Genomic DNA, 13139 nt, shown 5'->3' on the forward strand with positions numbered 1-13139 from the left:
TGGAAACAAAGTAAATGAGTTAAATCTTGACCAAAGAATTGTTTCTTAATGCACAAAACTGCAAATTGAACCGCTTTTTAAAAGTAATTATTACCAAGATTTTCCAGCTTTATTTTGGAAATGCATCGTGTGCAGCAGCATTTCCACACAGTCCTTTTGCTGAAATTTGTAAGAAAGACATTTATACAAAAAAATAATAACTGAAACACCAACAGTGAAGTTCATTCATTTAATTAAAATGAAAACCAGTCCATAGATTTAAAGGAGAACTTGGTCCACATAAACAAATTATGTAAGTTTTGTTCTAGTCCATTCTATGGTGGAATTGATATTTAAACTAGTCTATGTTTCTGGAATAATCTAATTAAAGGAAGTGCTGTTGTAGAATCTCTAGAAAATAGTATGTAAATATACAAAACACCAATTCATGTTCTAAACTATTCTGAGAATCAAATCCTCCTTTAAAGAGAAATAATCTGTAGTCTACAATCGAACATTTAAATACAATGCAGAAACCCAGTGCTTCAGTGATAATTTTTCCTACAATTCTTCCCTCAGTGTTTTAAGTTTGAAAAACAGTATAGTTTAAAATTAGAAAATATATAAATTTGGTCCGCAAAAATCTTGTAGCAGGTAGAAAAGAGAAATACATGTATTGCAAATTGATCTTATTCATAGCATAAATCTATAAAACTATGTATTATTTAGGAAAAATAGGTTAAAAAAGATCTTATTTATAGGTTTAAACCTTGTCCCAACACCATATGAGTAGTGTACAGAAAACTTAATATTATGCTTAGTGTATGTAGTTTGTGAGAACTACTTAATATTTCTTATTTTCTCAGTAAATTGCAACACATAGAATTCAAAAACTATGTGCTACTACAGTGAACTTTGAATGAAAATCCCAGAAATACAGGAATTTAAACAAAATAAGCCATAAATTTGAAATACATGCTTTCTTTTTAAATTAATTTGACATCACCGTTTTCTTAAACTTAATTTTTACTATACATCTTTAGTGGCAACAGATAAACAGACTGTCACAGACTGAATTTGTTGGCAGGATTTTTCTATTGTCCCTCTATCAGATTCAACTCTATCAAAAGCTAGTTGACTAATATTGGAATGATTTTTAATACAGTATTCTACTTTTCACAAACATCAATTTCAATGAGAAGGGATATGAGGTCTTAGAAGCACAAATATTACTTAAGGCAGAAAGTTAAATTATTGTCTATTAGTACAAGCAGAGTCAACTAGGAATAAAAATACTGAAAACATTTCATTTTATTGGGTTGCAATAGGGAGGGACCATAATTAAAAGGTAAAAAACCACCTACCATGTTAAACTGTTGCACTTTCCCTCCTCCCTCAACTGTACAATTATATACAAATCTGCTGGACTTCCTCAAGATGAAGAAAGTCTGTGCTAAAATAAAATGGGGTCATTTCAGCAGCTTGATTCAAGAGTGGCTACCACTCTGCCAGTCTTGCGAACTTCTCTCTCCTTCTTTTGAACCTTTTCCTTCTGCTTTTCCAGTTTTTCTTGTGTTTTTCTAATATCCTTAATTTTTTTCTTTATTGTTGATCGGTCATTTTGACTGGAAACTCCCAAAGCCTTTGGGGGGATGGGGGGGGGGAAAGAAAAATACCTCATCATTATTTTTTCCAACAGCACTGTCGCCAGTGCTTGTGCATGAACAGTTTAAGAAAGTGTTATTCACTTTGCTGCAATATAGTCTGTTTATTTGAAAAATAAGGACCTAAGTCCTCAAGAGCATTGTAAATGATCATCTGGGTAACAAGGTAAGTAAGGAAACAAGGGCTTACTCGTTCGGTTGTGAAATAACAGCTTCTCATTGCATTTTACAAACACAGACACCTAAGAATTTCCAGCAAATAGCATAATAAGTAGTAGTCTCAAAATATTTTTCTAGCTTTTTTTATACAAAAGGAATTTATATTCAGTAACTACTCTAATTTTTAATATTAAGGATTTTAAAGTGTATTATTAAAAAGTGTATTTAGTAAGTAAATAGTACACTTTGATTTTTGATCAGCAGGTGGCAGTACCTGATTCCAAGTTACAGGCAGCACTCACACTCTATGGAACTCTGAATGGAATTAGGTGTAAATTAAACTTTAAGCATCAACATCCAAAGTTTCTCAAACAGAGACAGTCATTTGACAGACCAGTAACAGGTATTTCCTCTGTGTCCAAGGAAATATTTATTTAACGAAATACAGGACATTTAGTGTTGCATGTCTATTCTAAAACGCAGGTATATTTTGGAGACTGAAGTTAGACACTTTTTTTCTCCCTAAAACACTCAAATCCTGCTATTTTATCATGAACAATGATTTGCCATATACCAGAATAGACCAATGAACCTCATTTTAGTCACATATCTTGCCTGTCCAAAATGCAGTCTGATAAATCTAATGAAAAAGAAAAATCGAAAGTTTACTAGCACTATAAGGGATACATACCATGCAGCTCCCAGAGGTAAAATGGCAAGAAAAGGCTCAAAAGAAAGATTTAGAATAGATTTTTTCAGCAGGAGTAAAACCCAAAAACATTTAAAATAGGATTTTAGCCTTCCCATTTGAAGAGGAGATGTGGAAGAAACAGATTTCTAAAACTGGAGCCTCCAATTCTATGTATTTGAATTGGCTGGATCTTGTTTTGATATGACCTTATGCCGAGATTGACAGTAGATGTATCAAGCTCCTTTGGGGAATTATGCTTACTTTGATTTCCTCAAGATGCAAACAAGGAAGAAATACTTGGTATTTTTCTGATTAAAAATGGCTTTTTAATTGTACAATCAATTAACTAAATTCTCATCTAACTGTATAGTCTCCAAGTATTTAAAAAGCAAAACTCTATCCCTTAAAAAGCCATGAAAACAGGAAAATAGACTTTGTAGGTTAAAAATATGTCTGAATAAGCAGTGAAATTTATACAGTTACAAATCTATCCTGAGATATTCACATACCTTTAACTTCTCACTGTCGAGCTGCATTAACTGCTGTCCATCTATGTTCATAGCTGTGAACTCTGTAATATACTGCTCCATGTTCATTCCCATTAACCAGTGGCATACTTGCTGGGTGGTCCATTCAGAAATAGGTCTACTGTGCCATTGATTCTGCTTTCCTGTTGTTGTAAATTCATCATCTAGTGCCTAACCAGTTGAGAAAAGTCACCATAAGCAATGTTTTACTTGACTATATGTTGAATTCCAGTTGCCAATTGAGTTTGATTAACAAAATGCATTTTTAAACATATTCTAGCTCCAAAAGGACTTAAGTTCTTGAGATCACAGTTTATAGTCAGTTTGCCTAGGAGTTTGCTATAAACAAAAAGATGCTACAACATTCAACACAAACTAAGTCAGAAATAGAGAACACAAATGGTTTTCTCTAAGAAATTATATAGCAAAGCATTCACTTAAATTTGACGTATCCTAACTGTCCTGGTTTCAGCTGAGATAGAGTTAATTTTCTTTATAGTGGCTGGTGTGGGGCTATGTTTTGGATTTGTGCTGAAAACAGTGTTGATAATACAGAGATGTTTTAGTTGTTGCTGCACTAGCCAAGGACTTCTCAGCTTCCCATGCTCTGCCAGGTGCACAAGAAGCTGGGAGGGGACACAGCCAAGATAGTTGACCCAAACTGACCAAAGGGCTATTCCATACCACATGACGTCATGCTCAGTATATAAAGGTGGGGAAGAAGAAGGAAGGGGGGACATTTGGAGTGATGGCGTTTGTCTTCCCAAGTAACCATTACACGTGATGGAGCCCTGCTTTCCTGGAGATGGCTGAACACCTGCCTGCCCATGGGAAGGAGTGAATGAATTCCTTGCTTTGCTTTGCTTGCGTGTGTGGCTTTTGCTTTACCAATTAAACTGTCTTTATCTCAACCCTCGCGTTTTCTTACTTTTGCTCTTCCGATTCTCTCCCCCATCCCACCAGGGGGGAGTGAGTGAGCGGCTGCGTGGTGCTTAGTTGCCGGCTGGGGCTAAACCACGACACTAACAATGAACAAGCTTCCTCAGTTAGTCGGTTAAGGTAGCTCAATCCTACTGTTAGATACTGCCTTACACAGCATCAAGAAGAATCAAGTAGCACTTCAACTGTATTATTGATTGTTAAGTGAAGGAAATCCAGAATAAAAGCAATTCTAGTAGTCAGTAAATCTGGTGACTGTTCCAGGTATAGTTTTACTAAGTTTGATGCATTTCTAAAAAGATAGGACTCTTCATTCTTTCATCTAATGCCATCACGTCAACATTTTAAAGGGTCTGCCTAGAAGACGACCATTTCAGAAACGTAAGAGCTTGTAGCCTTCCACTGAAAGTACACTTTGCCAGCTCACAGAGCTTTTGAAGCTCCCTGCTTCAATTTCCGTTGGCTTCTGAGTGGGGAACAAGGTACTGGAGTTCGTCCTGAAGTGCTCTATTACTTCATCACAAAAGAAAAGCAACATAAGACAGAGCTCAATGTAAAGAAGAAATTCTAGTGCGATACTTGAATCAGTAACAGAGTTACCTGAAGTTTTATTAACTATCCAAAATGATCTCTGACTAGCTCATGACTGAGTACAGGCTGCATTAAGACCTGCAGACTGCTCCACTAGGCAGCTTCCACTACTTACCGAAGATATTTGCAAAACAGTGGAAAGTATGCCCACTTTTTCCAGCAAGGCTTACACATGTCATTTGTAAACAGAAAACATGGAAATAAGCATCTTTTTAGTGATGGATTTGAGACCTGACCCTATAAGTTTCATGTGAACAACTACAGCTCCCAACTGGAGGGATCTCACAAAATCCAGCTCCCTTGATGGAAAATTTGGGAGAGTTGATTGAATGTAACAAAATAATTCTGGCGATTGCAAGTGAAAGCTAGTGAGATGTAGGCCTGTCACACAATCCGACCATACAGTAAACTGGATCTGAGAGCGCAACATGAACACACGTCTGAGGAGGAACAAATACAATTTTAAATTTCTGATGTATCAGAGGACTACATGTAATTAGAAACGGTTTTGCTTTCCCTGGTCTGTGAAACAAAGGACAGCGGTTACATTAGGAGGTAGTGCAGATAAACAGGAACAAGTTTGTAGAGCGGAACAGTTTGTGCTGAGATATTACAAGCATTTCAAAGGGTTTTCACTTCCGAATAGCTCTAGTCTGGTCACACAGACTCAATGGCTACTAGCAGCTGGAATGCACCAGGAACACTGTTGGAGCACATCTGATTTGATTTCCAAGATAAATCAAAGTAAGGCAGGTGGGGCCAATCAGGAGATTTACTTCAAAAATGAACTCCTAATCCAAATTAAAATGCTTATGTAGATATAACAAGTGTGAACACATCCACCTTCCTGATGTGCAAAAGAATAGCAATTTTCGCAAAGTAACAGCAAAGGGCTCTAGAAGCAGTTTTGCTTGAAGTGCTCTATACAGCATCTGTATCAAGACAACTGGGGCACAGTGAGTTTTCTATCCAAGCTATCAAGCTTGAGATGCTTCATAGAGAGAAAGAAGATTCATTGTATAAATCACTAAAGGAATTTCAAAATGCCTGTTTATTTTAAATCATTTTAGATAACAGTACTCCTCAACCTGATATTGTAATACAAAATATATATTGGTAACTTTTTATTTTGTCTCATACTAGCAAGTGTTCATGAATAATACATTAAAAAGGGGAAACTTTTTCCATTTCATGTTTGACCTGTATCTCAGAGTCGTGTGTGGTCTATCAGCAGCAAGAAATACTAAAATATATATTGCCACATATATATATATATCTCTCTCTCTATATATATCTACTTTTATCCTTTAGGGGGTGTGTGTGTATATCTCCTTTACACTGAGAAATGTGTAAAATATTTTATTCCAGTTGGAACTCACTCACTAGTTTTATTTAATCTGTGCTAGCCATGCAACAACTTCACCTCTGTAATTTCAGAGTATAAGTACTTGAAGAAGGTGTACTCCTGCCAAACAAAGAGGCCCAGATTCATTCATTTCACCAGGGGAATGCGGTCCCCCAACAGAATCTCGGAGGCTCTCTGCACCAGTTACTCCAAGCAGCACGGATTAGAGCAGCTAACAGACTGTACCATGGAGGAGTCCTCCAGACTGAGCTACTAATACCAGTCTAGGCTTTCAGCATCATCAGTTGCTAAAAAACTCCTCCTACTTCATATTGGTAAAGACACAACCCTAAAACCAGAAGAAGTTGTACCAAAAACTGAATCTGTGCTAAAACACTTAGACATCATCTCCTCACAGAAGTGAAGGTGAACAGGAAGATATTTAATCCTGTATAATTTGAATTGTTCACTACTGCACAAGGGAAAAGCACATCTGTAACTATTTTTTCAGAATATCAATAGGAAAGTGAAAAGTGTAGAAGATGAAGAACACTGATTTTTGAGTAATGCTTATTGGTCATTAAATAACACCTCTACAAAATTTTTTTTCCCAATTGTTTACCATCCTTCCAGAGGCAGAGGGACTGTCCCAAGCTGTATGTACATCAGAATTACATCTCCAAAACAGCCACCACACACACACACGATCAGCTGCAAATTCAGAAAGCAGAACTAAAACTACTTATAAGCTATGGAGCATGAGAAAACCATGTGCTCCTGCATAAAAACGCAGGTGATTCAGAACGCAAGTACAGAAATACCGAAGGCTCTAAAGATAAAAATACAAAACCCAAGAACACACCAATGCCATCACACCATTTAACAGATTAAAATCTTTAGAAGCATAGGAGGGATTACCAGCTAGCTTGCTAACCACCTGTGAGTGGAGGTGCTTTTGCTGTTGTTAGCTGGCTGCTAACAACCTCACTCTCACCACAGTCACTTCCCCAAACTGCCTGTGAGTACCTGCCCAGCAGAGGCAGACTCTTCAGTGCTGCTCCCGTCTAGATTTCCAAGAGGTGTTTCCATCTCCTGTCTACCAACAATTCCAGGATCTGTAGGGCAGCATGCAGTAGCCCATTCCTCTGAAAGCAGGGGTTGTTACACTGGCTACCATGATCCCTGCTGGATCTTTATTATGGACCCATCTGAACAACAAGCACCAGGTAGAAATTCTAATTTTTAAGGGCTTCAGTTAAGGATTTGAAATATACAAAATTGCTATAAGATTGGTTACTTATTTTTTCCTAGACCTCAGTGTATTGTACTACTAATTAAAAAAACCCCAAGAACAGAACTACCTATTTTTTTTCCACACATACTGCTTTCCAAAAGAGAAACCAGCTCAGAGTTTATTTATCATTATCCTCAGAACAGACCCCGATAATCAATGTAACCACTGAACAGGTACAAACAACGTTCATTGGTCATAAGCAACATATAAACTGGAGAGAACACTAGAATCAGACTCATCTTTAACAAAAAAAAAGGCTTAATCACTTTACACATGCACAACTAGTAATAGACAACTTTCATTTGAGTTTTAGAACCAGTTTACTGAAAGTTGTAACACTGATCAAAGAACAATATTCAAGAAATTTAGCTTTATAAATCTTACGATTTATACTACTTGGAAGTTTTAGAAACACATATTCCATTCATGAACCATTCCTTTCAAAAAACTGCAGGGAGCACTTGCAATGATAGATATTAACTAGAGTTCCTCTGGTTTTCATTAGATCTACAACTGTCATCTCTGATAAAAATCTGCAAGAATTTAATCCACTACTGAAACCTGTAAACTAGTTACATGATTTTTGATGCCCCAGATTTTTATGTTAGTGATTTCATATTTATAACATTGTTTCTAAGACTGTTCTGACTTTCTACATATTACTGGAATATTTTAAGATTTTCAACAAAGCCTGGTTTAAGATAGCTAATAACAAACCCCCACATTCATGAACCACCATTTAATGTTTTTCTTCAAACATTATCACTACCAGTTTGGCAAGCCCTCTAACTCACTTCTGGAAGATTACTGTGTTCAGCTTTTAATGACTCCTCCTAGTCTATAAAGGATTTAATTTATAAAGACATCCATCAGTCAAACACTGAATGAAACAATATCTCAGAATGTTACCGAAGTGTAGACTTTAGGTTTCAGGTGTAGCCAAAGTAGGTAGTTCTCCAGGGGAACAAACACTGACTTTCAGGTATCTAGTTTCTACCTATATATCAGAACCACTATATTCTGTTTTGTGGGTTTTTTGTTTTTCCCCTCTTCCCCCCCCCCCTTCATTTGTTTGTTTTTATTTAGATGAAATTTTATGGTAAAACAAACCTGCATGGATGTGAAGACAAGGTCAAAAACTCTGCAGTTTTCATTCACCCAGGAAGTTGTTTTAAATTAGTGGAACAGAAAGGTGTTTAAAAATATTGAAAATTAAAAATATTTAAAATTAAAAACTGCTATTTCATCAGAGAGAGTTCATTCCAATTTTTATGATATAACTAGGATCAGAACACAAAGGCTGATATGGCATCTACTAGTCCATGTCCTTAGTTCAGTAACAGCTTATGATTCTTTACAGTGCTCTTCAACATTCAAATACAGAAACAGCCCTCTGGTTCCACATTACACAAATCTGTTCCTATTAAACATGCTCTAGCGTGAAAAACAACATCAACAAGACACATATACACACTTTGAAACTCACCTCATTTGAAGAGAAGGTTAAAGTGTGTGAACGACCTGACAGATTTGGTTCTGTCACTAACCCTGAAAGTTCACAACTTGGCTTGCTATGGTATGTATCATCTATGACAATTCTACTCTGCAAACAAGTGGAAATAACGTTTTATTAACTCACTCCTTGGAAAAGCAAGTCATAAGGTGACATTCTAATAATTTTGATTTTTGGTAAAAAAAATACTTTGACTCAGTTATCTTTAGATCACATATGAAATGCACTTACTAGATCAAGCATCTGACTTGTTTTTGTTAAACTTCTGAATTCAAAAACACAATAACAAATTTAAAGCAATATCCCCAATAAGAGCACCTTGTGTGGAGAATCAGTCATAATCTTAAGTGGTGTTGAAGTACACAAGGAAATACATGCGGTTACTTTTTCAGCAGGCATACCACACTCGGGGAGAAGCAATTTAAGATTCATTGGTGGAATGATTCATGCCAAGTTTGTATTCAACTGAAACCTACACAAGCACCATGGATGTGCTTCAGAAGGTGCTGTTCTGTTGGCAAGATAAAAGTCAGTCCTAACGGTTTATGGTCATTAAGATTCCCATGGCACAGAAGTGCCCTCATAACTTATAAAATTTCTGAAAACAAGAAGTAGGTTTAGACTTCCTAGTTGCCCACTATGGAACCACTGTAGTCAATAGCGAAACAAATAGGCTGTCTTTGCCTGACGTACATTGAGAATTGGAAAAGCAAGGGGCTTTTGGCAGCTGGCAGATCAGGGTTTAAAATCGTTCATGAACAGAGAATACAGAGCTTGCCTAAGGACAAGCTTTCACAAAACTTGAAATTCTGATTTAAGATACTGTATTGTACTGCTGTTCATTTTAACAGCTTCAATGAGGGTGGTGAAACACTGGAACAGGTTGCCCAGAGAGGTGGTAGATGCCCCATCCCTGGAAACATTCAAGGTCAGGCTGGACAGGGCTCTGAGCAACCTGATCTAGTTGAAGATGTCCCTGCTCATTGCAGGGGGGTTGGACTAGATGACCTGTAAAGGTCCCTTCCAACCCAAACTACTCTATGATTCTATGATTCAATTTTGAGGTGGCTGCATTTGAGGCACAGAATCATCTCATCTGAAAATTACCTTGATATGAAAAATACCACATAGATGTAAAATATCTTTAGAAGAATTTTTATAATAAATGGACTGTATCAAGCTATGTAAAATCTTCTTTATAGTTAAAGTACCAAATAATGTAAAAACACCATAATAAAGCTGAACATTTCAGAAGTTAAACAATTACTTGGATGTCTTTACAACAAATGGTTTAACACTGTAAATCTACAGTAATTATGCAGTTTGACAGCCCGAACAAATTATTTTCAAAACAGAAAATTCTTCTGAAATAAAAGATTTTGACAAATTTATTATTTTAATAAATTAAAGTACTATTATTTTTAAAAAGTGTAACATATTTTTAAAATATGTAACAAAGTAAAATTCACGTTAGAAATATGACTAATGCAAGAACTATCATATTGAAAGAATGTAAAATCTTCATAGCATTTACTGTTTACATTCAGTTATTACACTTTGTCTGTGTTTAAAGGAAGCTTGTGGATCTGTACATCTGCCTTAGCATCTAGAAGCAACAGGATCTAGGTTCAAACTAATCCAGAAGCCAGTACTCGTACAACCTCAGGCAGGTTACCTGAGCAGCCTGTGACTCAAGCTGAAGACTATGAAAAGAATCAGATGCTACACCTGAAAACTTCACAGCAGGTTTGGTAAGAGAATCCTTCTAAAGAATACTAATGTTTGTGTTTCCCAGAACATTTTCTAATTTGATTACCTCCATTTCCAACTCAGATCCTGACCTCTACGTTATTTTTCTTTAGTGAGTGAAAAGTAATTCTGCCAAAAGCCTGCCTCTACTTTTGCCTTTCTAAAATTTATTTCTCAGCACTACTCTTTGTTGCCTACAAACAGTAAGCAATTATTTACCATTATTTTCTCTAAGTCTCTAATCAACTAACTAACTATACTTTGTAAGGATGCCACACCATATCCCTATACGCATAAATAATCTGAGATCCTAAATCAAGCTGATGTTAAAGACATTTTTCTTCAGTACCTTATCCTCCTATAAGAGAACTACGTTTTTGCAGTTGTCTTCATTGAGCACTTCTGTATTTGTGTTCTGATTTCAGTTTAACATGAACTCTATATTTTCTAGATTATTCCATTTTTGTTTTGGGGGTAGATACTTGATCTTTGCAATCCCTCTTACACTAAATTACTGATATGCATTTCCAGTCTTAAAAAGCAAAGAAGAAAAAAGTAAACAAAACAAAAAAACAAAAAGAAAGAAAACACCACCACCACAACCCAACAAACAAAAAAAAACCCACCCCAAACCACTTGAGTTTTCCTGCTACGTTTTCATGGAGTGTGGTACTGTACATGACTGAAAAATGGTGTTCTATTTACCATGTAGATTATTTTATTAATTACATTATATTTTAGGGACTTCTTCAGTCTTTTAGATGTAAAAAGTAATACCAGAAACAACAGAATACTTTCTCCATCAACCTATTCTCAAATTAATTTTGACCCAAACTAAAAATCTCTTCAGGAACTTTTCTTTTAGCCACCCTCAGTTCACTCTTTCTACCTTTGCAGAGCAACCGAGAATAATTTAGAAAAAAAAAAGGGGGGGGGGGGAAGACAGGATGATATTTGAGCAAAATATTTAATGAGACCTTAGAAAAAATACAAAGAAAACGTAGCCAAAAGTAAAGCATCTCAGCACCAGTTGTAATGTTTTCTCCTCCCCCTGCTCCTATTCGGTTTAAAGAAGTAGTAATTTTCTTTTAAAGTATTTAGAGCCAGTTGCAAAGATTTTTTATTCTTGAAGAGCAAAGAATTTTGATAGAAGAGGTTTTATAGGTACGTTTCCTAAGATTTAAGGTACTAGGATATAAATAGTTTACACCACAGTGTTCTTCCTTGCAACAAAAATGAAACACTGCATACAAGCTTACAGAAGCTAACTAATGCTCTGGAAAAATAATGAATATGAACAGTATGTATGTGTTTGTATTGTATCAGAGAATGGCACTAAATCAAGGGGCAGATTATGTAAAGGTACTAGTTTAAGAACTGTGTAATTTAGAAATGTCATAAGGCTAAACAGTCTGCAAACACTCAGATCACAGGATTTTAGTTCTTGTGTTTCTAGTTTTCACAACAAGAAGTTGATTCATTACCTTGCCAAATTTTAAGACTAACTTCAGTATCATTTTAGCAAAACAAAATCCTTCTAGGTGCAGTAATTTTGAGGCAAATTTTGCAGAAACAGAAAACAGTTAAATATAATTACATTCCTTACACTATCAATCTTAAAACACAGCTACAGAAATTATACACAATGTGAAAGACTCAGTACAACAGTTAGATTTTTACATGACAAAGTTCTTATTTTAGGGGTTCTACTTTTACCTGCTCTTTAAGAAATGCTTTCACCTGATCATATGGGATACTACAGAAATAAAAGCAACAAATGGAGTTAACATCAACAAAAAAAGAGTATTCTTTCCTTAAATTCTGGGAAGATGATTTTGTCCCTGCTGTTACGTTGTTTTAGTAACAAGACTCACTGCTGAGTGGTCAAGCACATTTCTTTCTCAGTTTTAATGTCTTTTCATAGTGAGGTTTACCAGCCAAAGCCTTGTTATTGTAGTGCAAACTTAATGATCAACTGCAGGTTAAGATCTACAAAGATTAGTCATTCCAAGAAGTAGCTACTGTCACATTACCACCTTTATAAAAGACCCCAAATGTTGCAAAGTAAAAACAGCCTGACTTTGGAGAGGCTGAGTATGATTTTAGGATCAATTAATGTATGAGAATCTGTTCTTTAACAGGGTCAGCTTTCTACCATTTTACAAAGCAGGAGTATAGCTGAAGACTTGTATATTCTTCCAGCTGCTGGTTTGCAACTGGCACTAAGGAAAAGAAAAGAGCAGCAAGCAGCTATTACATACTGGAGCATGAGAAGGAAACAAACAAAAAAACCATTAGGCAAGAAACCAGCTGGAAGGTTAAAGTGATGATCAACTTGGATAAAGTATACAACGATGAGAAGAAAAGACTATTATGGGCAAACGTGGAAAGGAAGACAGCACCCAATCTGGTAAGATCTATACCTTTTTGATTGCCAAAAAAGGTGTCTATATATACACATTAAGGGGTGCTTAAGCACATTACAGGTGCTTACAGTAGAAATGCAGCTGTGGGACTTCTACTATGCTCAGAAAAATTAGAATCAGACAGAAAGGAGGAATGAAGAGGGGACGAATGAAAGCTAAAACACTGAATGTTTATCTATACAGAAAACGTCTCTTGATAGCTTTGCTACAGCCTATGAAGAGATCAACCATGCACTCCTATTTAAACAAAAATTGTACCAAA

The 13139-nt window shown here is 35.9% G+C and overlaps 1 protein-coding gene across 10 annotated transcripts in view; it reads right to left on the reverse strand.

Moving 5' to 3' along the window:
• Positions 1 to 215: 215 nt before the first annotated feature.
• Positions 216 to 13139, reverse strand: part of LOC140657369 (neurabin-1-like) — a 44987-nt gene continuing 32063 nt past the window's right edge. For 8 of the 10 annotated variants that reach the window (XM_072874285.1, XM_072874287.1, XM_072874290.1 and 5 more), the window contains exons 17-19: positions 8676 to 8792; positions 3003 to 3191; positions 216 to 1621 (exon numbers count right to left, since the gene is read on the reverse strand). In XM_072874285.1, the coding sequence (XP_072730386.1) occupies positions 1454 to 1621; positions 3003 to 3191; positions 8676 to 8792 (474 nt within the window). In that variant the 3' untranslated portion in view covers positions 216 to 1453. The remainder of the gene's footprint in view (positions 1622 to 3002; positions 3192 to 8675; positions 8793 to 13139) is intronic. The other 2 variants (XM_072874292.1, XM_072874291.1) reach the window with 1 other exon arrangement.

This window comes from Ciconia boyciana, chromosome 10 (genome assembly GCF_034638445.1).
Source record: "Ciconia boyciana chromosome 10, ASM3463844v1, whole genome shotgun sequence".
NCBI lineage: Eukaryota > Metazoa > Chordata > Aves > Ciconiiformes > Ciconiidae > Ciconia > Ciconia boyciana.